This window comes from Parus major, chromosome 2 (genome assembly GCF_001522545.3).
Source record: "Parus major isolate Abel chromosome 2, Parus_major1.1, whole genome shotgun sequence".
Classification (NCBI taxonomy): Eukaryota; Metazoa; Chordata; class Aves; order Passeriformes; family Paridae; genus Parus; species Parus major.
In genome coordinates, this window is record NC_031769.1 from 21,710,462 (window position 1) to 21,733,258 (window position 22,797).

The 22,797-nt window shown below is 39.1% G+C and overlaps 1 protein-coding gene across 1 annotated transcript in view; it reads left to right on the forward strand.

Moving 5' to 3' along the window:
- LOC107215556 overlaps positions 1-22,352 on the forward strand; it is a gene marked incomplete at its 5' end in the record, with an annotated part of 821,761 nt that extends 799,409 nt beyond the window's left edge. The window contains 3 exons of the mRNA XM_033512549.1: positions 21,692-21,809; positions 21,912-21,974; positions 22,062-22,352. Coding sequence (XP_033368440.1) covers positions 21,692-21,809; positions 21,912-21,974; positions 22,062-22,135 — 255 coding nt within the window. The remainder of the gene's footprint in view (positions 1-21,691; positions 21,810-21,911; positions 21,975-22,061) is intronic.
- Between the last annotated feature and the right edge of the window lie 445 nt (positions 22,353-22,797).

The window sequence follows — 22,797 nt, forward strand, 5'->3', positions numbered from 1 at the left end:
ACCCAGGTTGCCCAAGGTTGGCTTCTAAATTAGCTATTACTAGGCAGGAAAGAATTCTTAAAATTATTGTTTTCTGAAATCTACGCCCATTAACTTCATGCTCAGTGACTGGTAGATAGAAGAGTAGGAATGATAAAGAAATACATAGAGAATGAAACTGAAAGCATCATTGTGTTACTGCAGTGTTCCCATATCTTAAATGTTGCATGAAGTTCTTGGCAGACCTCTTCTAAAAACTTAATAGTGGGCTTAAAAAAGGGCATAGAAAGGCAACAAAGACTATCAGATTTGTGGAATACATTCTACATTATATGAAAGTGTAAATAGAGGATTGTATGGTTTTAAAAAGTCAATGAAGAGGATATGATATTGCTTAATAGAATTAGGAATTCTAGGAAGAAGGGCATTTATTGTTCCTCAGAGTACATGGAAGAAATGGAAATCAGCCCTTGAAAAATCATCGAGTGGCAAACTTAAAATAAGAACTACATTTTTCATATGAATCTATTTAAATTGGAAGCACACTGCTATTGACTTTTCACAGAATTTATCAAACAGTCATAGCAAAAATGGTTTAAAATACATAAAACAAATTTACAGAAGTTAAGGACATTAGTAGCTTTTGAAAACAGTGTTCTAAATGCTATCTCAACCTCAAGCAGGTCTTAAACTGCTGATTGCCCAAAGGCATTTTTAAAACATGTAAAGGTCACCTTATTATTATTGGAATGCTCTGATCTGATAATGTGCTCTAAAAGTGTGCATTTTATTGATCTTCCCATTCCAAAGATAGATATTAATCACTAGTCATGACAACACTGAGTTAGTTCTGTGCATACACAGGTACCTGGAGAACTTTATTGTGAAAAAGAAAGACAGTTCCTCAATAAAGCAGTACCTTATTTATTAAGCCTCTTCATACACTCACTTGAAGCACCCTAGTCATATATTAGGTACCACAGCTCCTTTTAATAGTGAGATTGAGGGAGCAGATTTTAGTTCAAAAGAAATCTGCAAACTCCCCATGAGGAGAAAAAAAAAACCAAAACAACAAAACCAAACAAACCAACAAAAAAACCAACCAACCAAAAACAAAAACAAAGTAAACCAACCAGTTTACCCCAAAAAATACACATAAAAATATCACAATCCTAGGTATTTCTATTGAGCAAACTAACTATATACATAATTTTGCATTTTTTGTGCAAAGGTCATAGTTTTTTTACCAAAATGATAGATGTTAATGTGACAGCCATTAATGCCAACTTTGTAAGGGTTTTCTTTCCTCTGCTTTTTAGTGATGCCAACCCAGTAATGAACTTACAAAAGTTTATTCCTTGTGAAAAATTTTAAGCTTCTCCAATGCATTTTTCTCTCTTTACTTGAAGTAAATCCAGTATTTAAAATCGTCTCATGGAAAAAAAATAAAGCATCTCACTAATATAGTTCATATAATACCTCTGCAGTTGAAGCTGATATCTGCTTTTACAAAGCAGTAGGACCCATTGTCCAGGCACATGATACAGCATCCTGAATTACAATTTAAACACATGCTTATCTAGAAAATAAAAAAATTATTGGAAGAAAGTTTTATTGAAGTTTCTTTATTAAAAGAAAAAACCCACAGAACCTTAGAATCACAGCAACTCTTTGCTCGACTAGGTTCAGCTAGAGCCAGTTGTCCAGTACCTTATGCAGATTTTTGTATCTCTGAGGATGAAGTTCTGAGAAGTACTGCCTTTCTGAACAGCATGTGCCAGTGTTTGATCACCCTCAGCAAAACAAGCTTTGTCTTATGTTTCATTCTCTGTTTCCATTTGTGACCACTGCCTCCAGTCCTGTCACTGGACACCACCAAGAAGAGGATCTCTTTGTCTTCTGTATTCTTATCCATCTACACAGAGAGGGTGAAGACACCCCTGAGCCTTCCCTGTCCTGCTAAACCCTCCCTGCTGTCTCACTCTCTCTTTGCACATCAGGTGGGCAGACAATATTTGCTGCCTTGATAATATCTGTGCTCCTTTGCTAAACTTGTTCCAGTGTGTCCATGTCTTCCTGGAAAGTGAGGAGCCCAGAACTGGAGTTAGGACTCCAGGTTTCTTTCTCTAGTGTGGAATAGATGGGAATAATCACTTTCCTTGACTTCTAGTGATGCTTTTCCTGTTGCAGTCAAGGAGGCTGTTGGCCTTCTTTGCTGCAAAAGCACATCCTTTGCTCATGTTCAATTTGGCGTCCAATAGCACCTCCAGGCCTCTTCTTCAAAGGGTTTTTTCATCTATCTGGCCCAAGACAGATGTAGGGACTGTATTTTCATTGGATAACAAGATAAAGTTGGCTAGAAAATTAAATTTCAAGAGAATGTAGAAATAGTTAAGGAGAAATAGCAGTAGAGGAGACAGAAGGCAAGGAAAAAAGAAGGATAAAGTCCACACAAATTTGTTTTGTTCTCCTTCTGAAATACAAAATATAAATTATTCTTCTTTCTGGATATGCATCTTTTTTTCATCTTATCTTGGTTTGAAAAGACAGGTGTCTGCTAAGGAAAGCAGAAACCTCCCTTGAAATGGAAAAATTTCTCACCCCCCCACCCCCCTCCAAATTATTAGAATATTGAAATCAAGATTCTCTCAGGCAAAGATATGGTTATAGGAATAACGGTTCTTTACTAAGGAAATTAAAATAAAAATGCAGTAGTAAAAAAAACCCCAAAAAACCAAGAAACAACCCACTGTCAGAGTCAGAATACAACTTGACACCCTGTTGGTCAGGATGTTGGTAGCAGTCTGATTAAGTGGTGGCTGCAGTCCTCCTGGAGTGACAGATGTGGTTCTGTTGAAGCAGTGATCCTGTAGAAGGGTGTAGTTTTCCTCTGAAGGTCCAGTGGTGTTGAACAGTCTGGTCTTCCTCTGGGAATCCAGTGGAGAAAGGCTGCCTGTGGTGTTCCAAGTCTCAGATTATATCCAGGTAGGAATGCCTGGCTCCTCCCCCTGGGTGGAGCATCTCACCATGGGATGATGTCATTTTATCAGTCATGCAGTGAGACTCAATGGCCCATTAACAGAAGAGATCCCTCTGGAGGGAGGATGGGTCTTGGAAGAGATAAAGAACACTGCCCCACCTGGTTTTAACAGATGGTAATAGAATACATACTTTTGGTTACATCTTGCATTGCAACCCAAGACAGATTTAAATGTACATCTGCTACTGTTAATTTCTTACCAGCTTCTGCTTAATTCATCTATTTGTGGATGTTTTGTGTTCTCAAATCATGTTATTTCCTCTTCCACTGCATTAAGCTGCTAGTATTATTTTCCCTCTCAAGTTGCAGACTGAGTTCAGTGATTTCTGTGATCATGTCTAATATTTTTCCTTCCTCTGCTTTTTCCACCCCCATTAATTCTAAACTGTAGTAGCACTGGTCTATGCCTCTCTGTCCCTTCATATGGTACACTGGCAATGGATATTCCATCTCTAATCTAGATTATTTGCTACAAAGCTTTTTCTTCTTTCCTTAAAAGATCTAGATCTAGGAACTTTTGGTAGAAAAAGGTTGTGCTGAAAAAATGTTATATGTTATACTGAAAAAAGCTTATGGTTTAGTGGTTTTTTTTCTGTAGGTAGGTAGGTAGGTAGGTGGGTGGTTAGACAGCAATGATTATCAACTTCTCCAAAATACCTGATCCTGTTACAGTGTCCTTCAACTGTACATGTCCTTTTGCACTTTTAGCTCCCCTAGCTCTCTCCTCAGTCTGTTTTACTCTGGAATTTCCTTTTTACCACCTAGTTCTGTGGGGTGAAGCCAGGGGAGAAGGGTTTATAGGTCTGTTTCTTTCTTCAGACCTGGTTCCTGTGTTCACATGAGCTGTCTCTCCAAACCATCCAGTGCTAACAAGGAATCAGAATGTTCTCCCTTCTCTCCACGAAAATCTGGCAGGATCCAGGCATAGAACGTCTTGCAGCCAAACTGTAGATCATAGTATCTTGTGAAAATAATATATTCTGACTATTTCCAACAAATTTTGCCACAAAACAGCTGAGCTTTGATCCCCCTTTATTCCTGTATATAATAAAAACATAATTCTTCCAATAATATTGAAAAGAAAAGTGCGTTAATGACATTATAGCTTCAGTGCTCATCATGATGACTGAAAAATCTCCATGAAAATGATCAGCTAGAGGACAGTCAGGGAACCAGCACTTTGAGACACAGGGTGGGAAATAATTTATCTGAAGTCACAACAATCCTGTCAGAAGATGAAGATATGCAGACACTAACCTCTTAGAACTTCTTTCTTAATACAGAAAATAGCAAAATAAGCTCAGTCATAGAGACTTGTCTGCAATCACATCTCATCCATGTGAGTGGCATAGCCCTGTGGGAGATCCAGTTCTGTCACAGAACAGTCCTGCAAATGCCACTGCATTCGGAATATTGCAACTCATCACACTTGAAAAATTATCAGTTGAGAGCTTCTTAAAGCATGCACAGATACATAATATTTTTCCCTAATATGGTTTCTTTATTTCTTTTTTTTCCCTAATGGAGTCAGACATAAGAAATACTCTTACTGAAAATTTGGGAGATTGAAATACAAGGCTAGATATAATTCAGAATACAATGAATGGAATGTTTGAAACCTCTCACTTAAGATTACAGTGGCTTACAGGGAAATTGAAAAAAAATTGAGATAACAGTTGATGAACACTGTGCTATCCATATGATGGTTCTTAGATTGCTATCTAACTAAATCAAGCTGATGAACTGGAAATAAGTTCATAATAGGAAATATTATATAGGTTCTGGTTCCTGAAGGCAAAATAACTAGAGAGGTTGAAATATAATCACCTGCAAAAGATTGTAGATGGGCCAGGCTTAGATAAGTTTGAAATGCATTTACAGTATTTCTTGGCTTATCAGATTTTCTCTTACAAATATAAATTATACAATATCTCAAACAATAGTGGAAAATCTTAGTCTGGAAAACAAAAGTGTAGTCTGTAAGGGTGATGAATCATATTTTGCTTTGATGATTTTTGGTAATCAATATTGATTATGTAAAAATTAAGCTTTGATAAACAGGAAAAGGAGAATATTTGCTATGCCTTACATTTTAATTCTGAAATATGTGTAAAACTTAGAAATCACAAAATACTAAGCTTCTGCCATCAACTCCTGTGCCTATCACTAGTGATTACTGTTATCACTACCTTTCTAATCCTTACAGCACTATTTGTACTATGGCACTTCCTCTCTTAGCTTTTGAACAGTCCATGAGAAATGATTTAATGCACACAGGCACACACACGCACATTTGAAAAATCTGCAGACAACTCTGAGAAATCACCAGGAAATCCTAAACTGGAGTGAGGTGAGACCTGCTCTTTGGATGGAGTCCAGCAGAGTTCTCATGTGGTCTGAGCTGCTCTCCTGTGGCTACAGCAATCAGCACCTGACCTTTACTTGAGAAACAAGCAAATGTAACCCATTTATGCCCTGTTAGTGCTCTCTTCTGTACACCACACTCAGTGCACCATGCTTGAGCACGGCGCTATGCAGGTTGGAATGGACCACGTCATCCTGGTCATCCATACCAATTCCATCAGCACCACGGGGGTCCCAATTACAGTCAGCGGGGTCTGACTCTAAAATAATTTTTTTTTTTCAAGAGCAAAAGAATTTTAGAAAATTTTATTATTTATTAAGCTCTTTCTTGCCTCTCAGTAATCTGAAGCTAAAATAATTTATAACACTGACATTTCACCATCCATAATTTTCCAGCCAATTTCCATTTGCCCTTTGCATTACATTTATGAATAGTTGTTGGATTAAGTTTGCTTCTTGCCTACTCCACTAACTGCATGAGCAAAACTGTGCTGAGCTGTAATTTGACTCACTGTTAATTGCTGACATATGGCATATTGAATAAGGAGGGGAGGGAAAAGCACTCCTGGGGGGTAAGTGATTAGCAGTCTAAACATGAGCATTACTGACATTCCATGATTTTCTGACAGTTCCTTCTAAAATCCTGAATTTCAGAATGTGCAGATTCTCTGTTTCTTTCAAAAGAAGGGTGCCGGAAACTACGGTGAATTATTTTATAAGAAAGAAGTAAAAAACTCATAAATCCCGCAAGTAAAGCAATCTGCCAGACATGATCATGCATATTTAAAACTATTTACAAATGGGGCAAAGCATGAGCAGCTGCATCCAGTACTTTAAAGCTCTCAGATGGAGAACAGATCATTTACAAATGCCAATGAGCATTGCCTGAGAAACATGCTGTATATACACAGTGGACACCTGGAGGAGAAACTCCTCATTTACCACTCACACTTTCTCTAATGAGGAGATTATTTGAAAATGAGAAAATAGTATATCACCTACACTCTCATATCAAACAGGTTCTGTTTGAAACATCCACCCACTGCTAGTCACATCAAGAGTGCAATAATGTGAAAAGCCAAGGAGCAATTCTTGTCTTAATCAAGAGAGTCACTAGCTAGAATATTTTAAGAAATTACTATTTTCTCAGAATTTGCTTATTCTTTTGGTGATACAGTTTAAACAGTAAAAAATAGCATAAGCCTTGCAAACTACTGCTGTATCTTGAGCAATTCAGTCTTTAAGAGATGGGCTCTATCCATTCAGGAAGGATCAGATATACCTGATATTAGGCAAGGATGGGTGTTTTACTACTATAGTAATCATCTGTAGCTGTGTAAGTAGAAAAAAAATTATGGATTCTTCTCTAACATAATGAAACTGTCCTAGAAATTAACAGTACTAAAACACTACCAGAAATTTATTTTAAATAAACTTATCCCCATTGTTAAAAGAATGAAATTTTCTCACCTGTATAATGTCATCTAACCTAAATTCTACAGCCTTCAATTTTGATTCCTGCTGCAGGAAGCTGCCCCTGCCCTGTGATATCACAATTCCTTACTGTCCTTTACTTTCCACAGTCTAAGGAAAAAAAAAATATCTGACCATGTAGGAGAAGAAAAAGTGCATCTACAGGTGGGAAGACTGAACATTCAGATCTACAGCTAGGCTCTACTAAGTTTCATTAGCTTTAGTTAAAAAAGGGTGATAAGAAGAAGCCAGGTGCTTACCCAAAGGGAAGAAGCCAGTTCTGCAGGTGTAATAGGCAATTCCTTGTCAGAAAGAGACCTCAGGGTCTCAGGGAAGAGAGGTATTGATATTTTGTTCATCTGCACACATAAAGGAAATGAAAAATAAAGGAAAGGAAAAGCAAAATAGAGACAAACAGAGAAATATATTAAATTAATATAAAGTAGGCATGAAATGCTTCTTACACTTGTGGCAAGTTTTTGTCTTACTTGAACACAGCCTTCTGGGAACTCCACAGATTCTCCTAGAATGGGATTTTTAAAAACTGGGAGGAAAAAGTGTTATACTTTTCCTGTTTTATCAAAAAAATAAGTGGTAAAAGAACCTGTCCCTACTAAACTAAATTGCTTGGTGAGCTGCAGTGCCATCAGCTGAACACAGGGGCAGACACTGGGGTTATCGAAATGCAGTCACTTGGCTGAAATTAGACTTTTTAGGAAGAGTATGTTCTACGCCAGTTTTTGGACTATGAATTCACCCTTATCCCAGTTAATAAATCTGTGCCTATGAATGATTAAAGAGCACAAGAGAGTTATAAAGGAAAAGTGAAAACATGCATACATATATGCATGCAATTCCTCAAAATTTCAGAGAAAAAAAAAACACTTTTCTCAGGAAGATTAAATCTGGGTCTGGAATAATTTCCTGCTTAAAAAAAAATATTTCTAACAACAGCATTTTTCAAATTTGCTATATTCTTATGAAAAATTTAGACCATTTAAAAGACCCCAAACACAAAATTATAATACCTTAGTCTGAGAAATACTGTCATTTAACTTTTTTTAGTTGTTTTATAATCTCACTTGCATGAAAGAATCTGCACAGGATTGCAAATTTTTAGGGTTTATTGCATCCTGTCCCTAGCTACAACACAACGTGGTGGCAGTGTTGTCAAGACAGCAGCAGTCACCTGCAGGCCTTGCAGGCACAGGTTGTGCTGTGGTGCTGCTCAAGAGAGGGGTACCAGGGAAGGTACCAAGAGCTTGAGTGGGTGCCAAAGCCCCCAGCCCCTGGAAGAGCCAGCTGAGCTCATTTCTGGGAAGACATCTAGGAAGCAACAGTCTTGGAATGTGGAGATAAACTTCACATTTTGCAGGGTGTGGATCCCATTAAATATGTTATTCAATTAAGAGGATTCAGCATTAGTAAACCAGAATATAACCCTATTTCTGACAAGAATTCAACTAGAAAAACCAAATTTACTCGTATCCATTTAACACAGCCTGAACTGGATTTATTTTCCCTTTCAGATGAAAAGCTACATCCAATATATATAATGATTTGACTAGTCTGTCTTGAGCCTTCAGATGCAAAACATGAGTTTCTGCTCAGTGGCTCTCCTGCATATACACACATGGGAGAAAAGGGAACTTCTGCATCAAACCCATTGTAAATCTGAACCTTCCTCTTTCTACCAAAAGCATTTAGAATAAAATAGAAAGCAATACTGGGGAAGGGGGATAAAGCAAAATGATCAAATAAATGTCCCAGATCAATTAAATAAGGAACTGAAAGGAAACAAATTAACTGAAAGGAGATCGTACCAAGGGTAACTCTGACAGCTCTGTGCCAGCTACAGTCAAACTAAAACATCACTCCCAGCCTTCTTGGACTGCCTTAAAGGTCTCAGATGCTGGGCTTTGAAAGATATCTCCTTAGCAGCAGGATCTGACACATCCACAGACTTGTTGAACAGTTTGGCTGGCAGCCTTGAAGCTGCCTCTGGGCAGCAGCACAGAGCTCAGGGCAGGCTTATTTCCCTATACACCAATCCCTAGGACAAGGACTGCTCTTTCTGATGAAGCTAAAGCATCAAACTGTTGTCCAGTGTGGGTAATTTTTTTTTCCAAGAATAAAAGCTATTTTTAGTGAAAGTATTTTTTTGCAAAATTAGATATGCTTTATTTCCAGTTTCCTCAGATATGTGACATGATGAGTTGCACATGAAGTCAGTGATATATACAGCAGTCCTGACTATGAGGTAAATACTGCAAACTATTGTTCTTTAGCATTATTTCGGTAACAACCAATAAATGAAGCAAGTAATATTTATGTCAGCTGCAAATTGCATGGAGAGCAACTTCAAGCAAATCCATTACTTTTTTACTTACTGCAAACAAGGAAGAATATGTATTATGTCATGACAGGTGTCCCCAAATAACACTTCAGGTCTAATTTACTTGGTTATTTTTCTAACATCAAAGTGAATATTTAGTTTCATGAAGACAAAGTGTGCAGCTGATTTGACTTTATTAGAGGTGTGAGTTGGCAAAGAGAAAAACATGTAATCAGCAAAAAAAACATTGCAGTCTTTTCTGTTCTTTGACTATGATCAGAATTGAAATTATTCCTTACATTAAAAAAACATACAGCAACTCTTTTACATTTTTCTTTACATTAATGTAGGCAGAACACAAATATAAGGAAAGTATACTCCATTTTAAATATATTGGTGCTCTTTCTCACACCTCCTGACCTGCAAAGCTGCAGACTGACTCTAAATACCATGCAGGATTAATTGCACATTATAGCTGGCTAAAATCTAATTGCCTAGTCTAAGCTGGGCAGTCAGTCTAGTTATCTCTGCTCCCCACTGAGTTATCAGTGAAATACAGGATCTGAGTGCCATTCACCTGTCTCTCCAGTGCTTAACCTGGAACAGTGTGTCTCCTCCTCAGTGGTGACTGAACTTGGGACAGACACCTACATTTTATTTAGTTCTACTCAGATGAGAAGGCCACCAGCTTCCCTCCCACACGCTGAGCTGCTGTGTGGTTATGAAATGTGAAGTATTTGGATTTGGGCAGGCATCAGGCCACTTTTTTGTCTGATTTTAAAACCTCCAAGTTACTCAGGACTAGTTAGTGTACTCTTTCTTCCTGCACTCCTTCCAAAGGTTCAGCCAGTCACAGCCCACAGGGCAGCCCCTCCAAACAGCCCAGTGAGCCAGGCTCCCACAGAAATCCTCAGATGGGGCTGGTAGCCCAAGCAGAGGCTTCACAGTCCTGAGCACTGGTTGCCCACAACCACAAAGGAGCAGGCTGAAGGAATGGTTTTTTATTGGTTTAATTTCTGTTGCAGGGCTCAGGGTTGTTATCATCATGTGAATTTCTTTGGGTAATCAAATTTTAGAGAGAAATTTCTGTGTAACTGAACTCTTTTACACTGGTTTAGTCTTTAAAGCAATGTGATCATCATCTGAATCAGGAAGGCATTCAACAACAATTTTGTAACGAATGAATAAATGGGTTTTAGGGGAAAAAGAAAGTCAAGAGAGGAGTCTAAAACAAAGGTGAAACAGCATTCTCCAACACAGTTAAGAAAAAAAGAGGGTCTTAAGACAATAGCCAAAAGACACACTGTGGAAAAAAAAAAAATAAAACCAGGCAACCAGACACAGAGAATAAGGATGAAAAAACAATTTCCTTCTACCTTGCACTGTGTCCTGGAAGACTCTTCTGCTGGACAGACACACCTGGTTACAATCTGTGCATTAAGATATTTGTCTTCCACCAGATAAAAAGCAGAAAGACAATAAATAGTTACTCCTGGTCTAGAACAAGAATCAACAAGAGTTGTGGGAATTACCTCTATGTAAAGTACTTCTTCCAGCTTCTCAAAATTGGCAATAAAAACATAACCATGAAGTCTAAACAGTCCCAGGAAATTAACAACTTGAATAAACCAAATCAAACCAGTAACCAGAATAAATTTCTGCAAAAGGGTAACATTAGAATGGATCAGTGGGATAAGCAAATACTGATTTTGAAAACATCCATCAGCTTCAGAGAAAACAGAGAAAATCTGCAGCAGATTTCCCAGACAGAGAATATATTCAATGGTTTCAAGAACTTGCACTAGGAAAGACCATAAAACCTTGCTGCTTTGACAGGAAAACCTGCACAGTGGTTGGGAGCTATCCAGACTGCCACAGCATGGGGGACTTGCAATATATTATGCAGCATCTATGGAAGACTTTAATTTTAAATAGGTCACCTCAAATTTAAAAAAAATAGCAAGGGCAATGCAACTGAATTCTCACTGAACAGTAATGATCACACTACACTCTGGACTTCTATCTACTTCTTAATTGGATGATGCAGTCACTGTAAGTTATTTTGTATAAAAACTGTATTTTTTTTTAATATTTTAGTTTTTCTCAGCACTTATGAGAAGATTTTTATTCAATTTTATTCAGAAGTTCATGAGGATTACTTTTAAAAGACGTCCCAAACTAAATGCTTCCATGTTTATATTTCAAAAAGAACACTGAGTTTTATTCATCCTGTGCATTTACTCTTTTCACAAAAACATTTCTTCCCTGAGCAAAGTGCCTTTACCACTGTCCACCTGACACTTGCTCTGCACCTTACGTGGAACTGTCGAAAGGAAGCATTTAGCAAGGAAAGGTATTATGAGATGTTCTTAAAACACCAGTAATTAAAACAGTTAATAGAAGATTTTTCCGTCAGTCCTTCTGAATGTCCAATTTCAAGCTCTTTTCCCAGTCAGAAGAAATAAAAATGCTGTGCTGCTGAAAATTAAATCCAAGACTGCCATGTTACCACTTTTTCTAAAAGAACCTTTTAGAACAGCTAAATATGAGAAAACTCTTGATAAAACCATAAGAGTTTGCAATATTGACAGTGGACCTGCAGCCCCTTGAATATGGAGCTGGTCTTTGATAACTGAGAAAGAGAGATGTTTCAAGCCTCTTTCTGTAAGAAAGAAATTATCAGCCCTGGGCTTTTCAAAGTAGACACATTGGCTTCTGAGGAGCCTTGCAGTGAGTCCAGGATGTTTTGGGTTGAGTAGGACTGAAGTAATTTTCCTAAATGCCTCGTTAGGCAATGAGCAACCAGCAACTGAAGTTATTTGTCCTGTCTTTCCTCATCATCACTCTCAAACCCCAGCCAGCTTTAGGGGAACTACTCAGAGAAATTCTTGCTTCTAGGTTCAAATACTTTGTCACCTTATAACCATTTGTCTAAAGGCAAACTATATGTGTTGAGAATATGAGATGAGCTTGAGGAATGAAAAGAGTTTGAAGAGTGTCCTTCCTGTTTTAAAGCCGTGGTTTTGGTCATGACATGAGATTGGGAGATGTGAGACATGTCCAGTACTGCAGAGTTAACTCCTTTTGTTTCTTTACATTTCCTGCCTGCTTAGCAACTCTACAGAATTAACATACTGGTTAGTTTAGCTAAATAAAGAAGCTTAGGTCTCTTTATTCACACAGGAAATAGGTGTCAAACTATTCCAGTAGCTGGTGCAGAAGTTTGTTGCCATGCTGGAGCCATCTGGCTATTTTGTTAGTTTGCTTTCCTAGCTGGCAGGAACAGAACAAACTGGTAGGTGATACACTTTCTATCCAGACAGGAAAGATTATGGTCATCCATCATTGCTCTGTCAGACCAGCTCCTACCACATCTTCTGCTGTGCCAGCCACAGAGAAAAATTATCTGACTGCTTTGTTGCAAGCAATAGATGTGGTGAAAGAAAGATGCCAGGTGGCAAAATGGTTTAATGCACAATAGCTGTGAATGGAGACGAACTGACACTATGGCATTAGTAACAGGAGTGGCATCATGTGAACCCAGCAAAAGAGGAAGAACAAATCACACTCCCCACTGACACTGCAAACTGGGGAAGCATCTAAAAACGAAAATAAAATATCTCAGACCTCAAAGAGCTGAGAGAAAAATCTCATTTGTCATTCCTTCCCAAATAAATCTGATTAGTTATTGATAAAAGAACTGTATTCTTTTTCTAGTTAGAGGTACATCTTTATTTTCCATTTAGTTCAAAGCAGTAGAATGTTTCCTCAGTCTCCAAAAGAAAATTTTATATCAAAAATCTCTCACCTTTACCGCAGCAAGAATCATCAGGCATTGGACACAGCAATTATCCTCACTTTGGGAATGAGGGTTATTTTCTGCTATATCTGCCAATTACACATCCTCCAGATTAATAAAAGAAGTGGCAATTAAATAGAAATAGCACCACATTTGTCTATAGATGACAAAATCACAGAATAATCTGTGTTGAAAGGGACCCACAAGGATCATCAAGTCCAACTCCCAGCCCTGGACAGAATGATCCCCAAGAGTCACACCATGTGCCCAAGGGTATTGTCCAAGTACTTCTTGAACTGTGCCAGGCTTGCTGCTGTGACCAGTTCCCCAGCAAGCCTGATGTATGTACCTCCACACAATATTTACTGAATAACAAATTAAAGTTTTCTGCTCTTGGCCTCTTCAATCAGAGAAACTTGAGCTAAAAAGTCAGTAAGCTGACCAAGAAATTTTGTTTCCAAAACACAACCTGTCAAAATATCTATGGGTCTGCAGTGGTAGGCTAGAGCAGGCAGTTCTAATTGCACTGATTCTTTCGTGTCAGCTCCTCATCCACACCCACCTGCAGATTAAGGTTCTAGTCTATGTGCCATCACAGCAGCTATATTGGGCCAGGATTACAAAAGTACAAGGCTTCCAGATTTTTTAATTTTTTTTTTAATTAAACTGAACTTTTCTGTTCTATTTTACTTTCTTTTCATTGCTATTAATGGAGACAAGCTCACACAATGGCTCAGTAAAAAGCTTGTCTTGTCCAAGTTGATCACCTTGACTCTTTTAATGACTGGACATAGACTCACCCTAGCCCATCACACTGGCCCTAGACACCCAAGGCAGGCTGGGGTTAACTGGCTTCCTAAACCCATTTGCTCTTGGCCTAAACTCTTCTTCTGTTGACTGAAGAAAAAGTATAGAACTAGCTTAGATTGTAATACACATCTTAGTTTGTTACCTGCTGTTTGCAGCCTGCTTCAATCTGTTTTCAGCAGAGACTTTAAAACTGAGAGGATTGTTGAGGGAAGGGGTAGGAACAGAGCTAGAAAGGAAACAGAAATCATTGCTGGTAAAAACTAAATCTTGAGTCTGCTGGGGGACCAGCTTGAAGAAAAAACTAAAACCCAACCTTCTCTGCTTCTACCCCTTCCAGTCTTCAATTATTCATGAACAGTCCTGAGTTAACTTATTAAAACATGTCTATTGAGGAGGGCAACATATGGTAAGATAATTAAATGTGCCTGGAGTTCACCAGAGGTGGTATGCGGAGTAAGAAGAACAAAGTAAAAATCCTTAGTAAAGGATAGCCTCTGCTATATTATTTTTCATCTCAGAGTTACTCTGAACTGGCAAAATATTTATAGGTACAGTCCTCTTTCTGTTTCAGTGAATCTTCACCAACTGTGTCAGCTGAGGATCTGACCCATGGCGCATAATCTTCCTTAAGGAAGACAAGCTCACCATAATTACTTTGTGTGCACAATTTTTTGTTTTGCATCAGACCCATTTAGCCTTCTCTTTCATTTTTATTTCACACAAGAAGGTGTGTTTGATGTTTTCTGCTGCATCAACCAGAAACTTTTGAGTGAACCACATTAAAAAAAATCATGCAGAGTTACTTTACTTTTGTGGATCCTTGTGCATAGGTATGCCATTTCTTCTGCACTGCTTAATGTGTCATGGCTAAATTATCATCTACTATTAGGAAACATGGATATAATTGTCAAGGCTGTCAACAATGATTTCCTACTTGGGTCTAGCTCTCACCAGCAGAACCAATCCCACCATTCATACACCCATGTAGGTTATTTAAAGTCAGAAGTGTCAAGCATCTGCTCCAAGTCTAGAATCCCTCGACAACAAAGGGACAGTGACACATCCAGTACTATCTAAGATGAGTGAAAATTAAGTTGCCCACGTGCCTTTACAACTGCCTTTTGAGTGCAGAGGGAACACATTAGCAAACAGTAGTCTTCAGGGAAACTGATGGCAGAATGGTGGACTCCAAGCCCGGGACATTAACAGACAAGCATTACTTAGGAATATGGCAGATGAGGATCAGTAATTTATTTGTGACATACCTCTTTCTGCTGCTGCATGCAAATCCCACAGCTTTCCCTTGTAGGACCTGTTGTATTGCTGGCAGGTGATATGCAGCATTCCCCTGGACTGCTGCCTCTGCAAGCAAGAAAAGCTTTCAAAACTCATCTGAGCACTTGAGTAAGAGCTAGCTATCATTTTATAATAATTTTCTCTTACTCTGACACAAACTGGGCTATCCTTTGTCAACTCAATTTCCACATTTCTTTCTTGCTTTCCTTGTGATCTTTCTGCAATATTCTAACAGAACTGTTACTGCCTATCATATCACTGAAATTCAGCAGATTGAATATTCTGCGTAAATCCCAGCTGGTGAATTTACCTAAGTAATATAGATAGCTGGTTTATTTAAGACAAAATGATAGTTTGCATATTAATAAAAATAACACTATAATATGAGAAATCAGCCTCAAACACTTATATAACATGCACATGTATTTCATACAGAAATTAAAATATTGAAATAAAAAAGTTTCTCAGACGCTGCCCTTTTTAGAAGGTGAAAGGAAGACTTATTTCAAGCAGAGTTCACTATTTCAGCAGAGGACAAAGAATGTTTTTTTAAAAATTAATGCAAGGAACAACAGTTTTTCTGCTGCTTATGAACCTAAAAACTAGATGGCAGCAAGAGAGGGAAAGAGAGCTTTGAAAAATAAGTTTGATCACTTTGGCATCATCCTTCAAATTGCTGTTCTCATAGCAAAGACTTAAACCACAACTTGAGAATGTTACAGAGTAAAATGAGAAACATCTATTACCCGCTCAATAAATCAAAGACAAGTCTCTTGAGTTCTCTACTGGCTCTGCTAAAACATTAATTTTAGTCATCTATGGTTCTTTGCTTAAAATCTCCATGTTAAAAAGGCTGGTGCATTTGGAGAGGTTTAGATGGGAATATAAATTTGGCTAGTAGAATGAACAGTAATGATATTGAAAGCTTCTCTAGGACATGTTTGATAGGAGAGTTGGGAAGTGCAGGGCCCTGCACCTGGGGAGGAATAACCACGAGTACCAGAACAGGCTGGGGGCTGTCCTGCTGGAGAACAGCTCTGCTGAGGAGAAGCTGACAGTATTGGTGGGTGATGAGTTGATCACAAGCCTCCAGTGCATCCTTGTGGTCAGGAGAGCCAATGGTATCCTGGGATGCATTGGGAAGAGTGTGCCCAGCACGCCAAGGGAGGTGAGGCCACACCTGGAGTGCAGTTCAGGAAAGCAAGGAACTATTGGAGAAGGTTCAGCAAAGGCCACAAAGATCATGAGGGATTTGGAGCATCTCTCTTATGAGGAGAAACTCCTTAGGAGGAGCTAAGCCCAAGTCTGGAGAAGAGAAGACTGAGAGGGAGTCTCATCAATGCATAGAAATATGTCAAAGGAAGGTATCAAGAGAGTGGTGCCAGGTTCTTTTCAGTGGTGCTCAGCAACGAGATACAATTGCCATAAACACAAACACAAGAATTTCCACCTCAACAATTGGGGGTGGCAGAGCACTGCCACAGGCTTCCCAGGGAGGTCATGGAGTCTCCCTCTGGAGACATTCAAACCCACCTGGACATATTCCAGGTCACCTGCTCCAGGTGACCCTACCTTGACAGGGATGTTGGACAAGATGATCTCCAGAGGTCCCTTACAACCCTAACAATTCTGGGATTCTGTGATTTTTTTCCTGATAAATAAAATTACCTGCTTATATACAAGAAAATATTTCACTATATAAAAGATTCAGCAGAGGATTGTAGACAAGTCTTCCAGATTTATCATCTAGCATTCCAGTGGTCAAAAAAACAGGCTTTCATTGATTTTTATATTTATTAGCTATACAGGTATTAAAAAATATTTCTGCAGATGACTTGGAATTAGGTCTTGTACTCCTCAAAGAATGCTGAAATTTCATAACACACAGGAAAAATTTAAAACAAATAAATGTCTGTGAAGAATTTGATTATCAAAAGGTAGGAATCTGGACAATACCTGAACTTGATGTGAAGGCAAGAGCCAGACCTGAGCTGTAAGTGTTCAAAGTGTAAAATTAGCCAGAAAGTCTGACCATCACCTCACAAGTATAGACATGAGAATATTAATTATTACAAACTCTATATTTGCTACCAAGATATCAAGTGCTCTGCTGACTATGGTGTCAGAGAAAGTTAAATAACGACATAATCCCAGTCCATAACACTGAAAAGAAGAACAATTTATTTTTTTTTAATCTAACAGAAATAAACGGAAAGAAATACAATGGCTGGAGTCTAAGGGAAACCAGATTTGCATTGGCAATGAGGCATAAATTTGCAACATTGAAAGTAATTGTAAGGGGCAATATGGCATGATTTATGGTGGGTTTGCTATATTAAATCACATTCTAAGCACTAGGCTTTTGTTAAAACAGGAATTGCTCAAGTGACATTCTATTATGTAAAGGACTGAGCTGGAGGATTGTAGCCAGCTCTTTCTAATTTGTAATCTATTACTTCAGTGTTTAAGAAATTGAATTATTAATTTTTAAATCAACTAGCTAAGAAAGTATTAGAAGTCATTTCTGTACATGACTTGGAATCAGTTCTTTCATTCCACAAGGAATTCTGAAATTTCATAGTGTTCATTAAAAAAAACTGAAGACAAGCATCTCAGAACAATTCAAATAATTAATAAAATCTTTCATTTCAAAATTTTCAAAGTATCTCAGATTTCAGTATTCTGGCTTAATTCATTTAAACACTTGTATTAAAATGTTAAAGAGACTATATTATGTTTACTGAGTCAAATCAAATTGATATAAATATTTCAACACTGTAAAAGAGAAACATTAGACATTCCCATGCTCCCATCACAGAAAGTTCAGTGAAATATTAGATTTCAAAAGAACTATTGTTCTGGAGAAAGCTGTTCTTCATCAATCCTGTCTGATGCAGTTAGTTAACAACTTATTAAATTCTTGCCAAATTAATACTTTCCAAATCTAACCATTGTTACTGCAGTAAGAGACACTAAGTCTAAGAAGAAATTACATCAACAGGACAACAGAAAAAACACAAACTGACTGATGACTAAAGTGAAACAGTAATTCTAGTCTCCCTTAGTAATTTTCCCTATATCTCCATTTTTTTCCTTTTTCCACATTGTAATGTTTTTCTTTGATCTGTAATTTTGTCCTGTTTGCCATTTCTCTATTCTCTAATAATGCAATAAGTCCTAATAAATTCTATATATTTCTCTTGCCTTCCTGTTCTCCCCAAACACCTTTTCCATTCCTCCTTTTCCCAAATCTCATTAGTCTCCTGCCTTCCCCTTTGTCATCCCAGCATTCCACTTTAATTCCTTCCTTTCCTACTGTCATCCCAGCAGGGTAAGGTGGCATTCCACAGGCTTTCCCTCCTCCATCTCTGCCAGCTGGTGTCTGTTTTGCTCCCCATTTTTTAGAAGCAGCAGCCTGACTCTCCTGCTGGGCAGCAGCACAGCAGCAAAAGAAGATGCATACAACACTGCTGCTCAGTGACTAGGATAAATACAGTGCTCCTGCAGCACAACAGCCTGAGCTGACCTGGTACACATGTATAAGCTGAGAAACCAGCACAGAGCAAAGAGACAAATGATCTGTTTTCAGGAGCACTAGACAATAGTTTTATTGGAGGAGTTTTGCTGGTTTGGATTATTTTATGTGTCATTAAATGTCCATGCTGTATAATTAGCACCTATAACCCCTCCCACAAGACCTTGCAAGAGGTGTGAGAAGGGCAGCATCAGCTGAGAACAAGACAGATTGCTATGAGGACGATAGTAAGGGAGTCAGAAACTATTCTAAAAGACACTTTGTATAGATATAAGCAGAAAGGGAGCCTCTGCTGTTGTCTCAGAAGTACCTAAGGAATGAGAGGCTCAGCAAAGCTTGAGATTGGAAGGTGCAGAGAACTCTTGGACAGTGCAGGAAAAGCTTGGCACTTGTCTTTTGGAGGAGTATGCTAAAATCCAGCTCAAACTGCACTACAGTGTTTTGGTGGAGGCTGACCTGTGACACAGGAGACACAAAAAGATGGAGGGAGCTGCAGCACGAGTTCTACTATTGAGAGCAAAACCTGAGCTGTGGGATATGAGTGTTTCTGAGGTTGGTTGTATCTAGTAAGTCACCTGCAGGCTTGTTTGGTCATTGCCTTTAGAGGCTGAATGTTTGAAAGGGACTGATACTAGTCTGCAAGGGAGCACAACTACAGCCCAAATAGCTGCTTAGTGATGGTCTGAGATTAACTGGTAGAGTTCATAAGCAGGTGATAGGTCTCACCAGAAAGAGCAAGGAAGAGCAAGAGCTGAACCATTGTCCTGCTGCTCCTCCCTCAAAGCTGGGGAAGCAGAGCCAGTGGAGAAGCAATTGCATCACTGTTAAAGCCAGCTAAAGATGAGGCAGTTGATCAAACCAGAATGCACTATTTGAATTCCTTATGCTCTTAGGCACAAAAATATATATATATATATGTATATATTTATATATATATATATAACAACATTCATTTATGTCTAGCGAGTCTGGGTTTTAATCTGAAGCTTGGATAAAGCCTCTTATCAATAAAGCAGAGGAACAAGGTTAAACAAACTATAAAAAATGCCTTGGACTTTCCTGTCCTCTAATTCATTTCTTGAGCTTGCTCCTAGGAATTGGCACTCTGTGGTCTCCAAAGACCTTACCAGAAGTGAACAGATGGATGTTAAAACCAGAAGGCAAGACAATGGTTTCATGATATGAGTTCAGGCCATTGTCATGGGTCGACACTGTTCAAAAGCCAGGCACTCAGCAAAGCTGTTCACTCACTCCCCTCTGCATCTGGAGAAAATTTAACAAACGGTTCATGGGTTGAGATAAGGACCAGGAGAGATCATTCATCATCAAACACCATTGAGGGCAAAACAAGCTCAACTTAAAGTGAATTTATTACTAACAAAATCAGAGCAGGATAATGAGAAGTAAAATAAGCCCTTATAAACACGTTCCCCCACCCCTCCTTCCTTCCAGCTCTAGCCTGACCCCAGCAGTGCAGGGGGACAGGGAATGGGGGTTATGGTCAGTTCCTCACCCGTGGCCTCTCCCACTGCTCTGGGAGAGGAGTCATTCCCCTGCTGCACCGTGGGGTGACACAGAGACAGTTCTCTGTGAACCTCTCCAATGTGAGCTCATCTCACGAGCTACAGCTCCCTGTGACCTGCTGCAAGGTGAGTCCATCCCGTGGGGAACAGTCCTCCCCAGACTGCTGCAGCGTGGGTCACTCCTCCACGGGTGCAGTCCTCCAAGGACAGGCTGCTCCAGCCTGGGAGCAGGGCCCCTCTCTCCATGGGTCTCCCACAGGATCACAGCCTCCTCCCAGGCATCCACGTGCTCCGGTGTGGGGCTCCTCCATGGGCTGTGGGTAGATCCCTGCATCCCCCAGGCCCTCCATGGGCTGCAGGGACACAGCTGCTGCACCATGGGCTGCACCTCGGCCTGCAGGGGAATCTCGGCTATGGCACCTGGAGTGCCTCCTGCCCCTCCTTCTGCACTGACCTGGGTGTCTGCAGGGCTGCTCCTCTCACGTTCTGGCTCTGCTCTGGCCATAGTTACAACTGCACAAACACTTATTTTATCTTATCTTCCTTCTTAAACCTGTTACCACTGAGGCATCACCACCATTTCTAATCGGCCCAGCCTTGGCCAGCAGTACATCCATCTTTGGAGCCACCAGGAATTGGCTCTGCTGGACATGGTGGGACATTCTGGCAGCTTTTTATGGAAGCTACTCTTGTAGTCCCTCCACTACCAAAAAACAGGCCATGCAAAACCAATACAGCTGGTTTTGTACATATTAAATATGAGTGCAGGATATACTGCAGCTCTGCAAATGCAGATCCAACTCAAAAGCTAAAATAATAGTTGAAACCAGCATATAGCATGTTAAAGGGTTTGTATCATTCTGCATTAGAGTAGTGCAGAGACCTGATGGGTCTGTAGCCACTATCAAAAGTCTGTCTCGCGCTGAAATGTTGTCGGCATGAAACAAAACTCCAAACCTTAGCCTGAGACCTGATTTATAGCGAGAATGGCTATAGCCTCAGGTTGATGTGAGATTCACAGTGATGAAAGGAGTAAATTTATACTTTACTCTGGTGCTCTCCTGTGTTTCAGAGCTGGCTGTGGAAGGTGGTCCTGGCAGTAACTCATCTCCATGAGGTACCTCTGTGCCAGCTGTTGGTCACCTATTTCCCTGTCAGCAGAGCAGTGGAAATGGAGGGTGAATTGGGCAGTACCATTCAGAGGGGGATTTGAGCTCACAGTGCAGGCAGAGTCAAAAAAAATTCAGAGATCACTGTGGGGTGTAAAGTTCAGTGAATGGTGTCATACCTCTAGTGTGACTGTAAAAGACACATATGCTACATAAATTGTGGAGGCTGCTTGCCCCTATCAGCCGTACAAGCCTAGATCCCTTTATACAAATGTACACATTTTGAAGCTTCTTCCATGGAAAAAGCCTTGTCTGATGGTTAAACCCAAGGGAGTCATTGAGAATATCTAATGATATTAGATTGTGTCTTATAACTCATGTTTTAAATACACCCATTGAGAGGAGAACACTTTCTGTTCTTTCATCAGGCTGACTTTGATGGTGCTGCAGAAGACGTAAAAAAATTAAAAACAAGACCAACTGATGAAGAACTGAAGGAACTCTATGGATTCTACAAACAGGCTACTGTTGGAGATATTAATATTGGTATTACCATATATACTTCACATTTACTCACATATATTGATAAAATCAAGCTAATGTTATGTAAATCTCATGATAACCAAAGCTATGCATTTATTTTGACAGAATGTCCAGGAATGCTAGATTTGAAAGGCAAAGCCAAATGGGAGGCGTGGAACCTGAAAAAAGGTGTTACACCAATTGAATTTATATCCTGTAGTCAAGTTTATAGGATGACAAATGAGGAAAGATAATGACTCCTACTTTCCTTTGCAGGTTTGTCAAAGGAGGATGCCATGAGCGCCTATATCTCTAAAGCAAGAGCAATGGTAGAAAAATACGGGATCTAGAATATTCAAAGTAATTCCCACTAATAATTAACTGTTCAGCTAATGAACTAACTCTGTTGAGAAAAATGCAGTACTAACTCTTTATTGTGTAGTCTGACATTAATATATTTTAAGCATAAGCTGTTTGACTGTAAAGAGTATTTACATATATAATGCATTTTTAGCTTGTATATTAATCTAAATAAATTTGAACTGAATAAATTAAACTCTGTGAGAATTGTGGATTTGTGTGGGTATTAAATTATATTTAGCATTCTGACAGGAGCAGACAAACAGAGAAAGTCTAACAGTAAAATAACATAGATGTAATTTTTTTGTAAACAAGGTTATGCAATAAAGCAAAGAGGTTTTACATGTGCAAGAGAAGAAGGAAAAGATTAAACCTTTTTTAAGACCCAAAGCCAATGTTTGTTTTCAGAAAAATCAGGAAAACTCCCCCTTATAAACGATTACAGAGGAGGAACAGAACAACTTCTAGGCATAAGTGCATGCAATGTAGAGAAAGAAGTGACTTATTACAAATTACTGTGGACTACCTTTACAGATTTAAAATTGATGTTCTATGGTTTGGGATATCCCTTTGGCCAGTTTGGTCAGCTGTCCTAGGTGTGTCCCAGCTGTGTGTCCCAGGTTGTGCAGCTTCTCACTTTCAGAGCATGAGA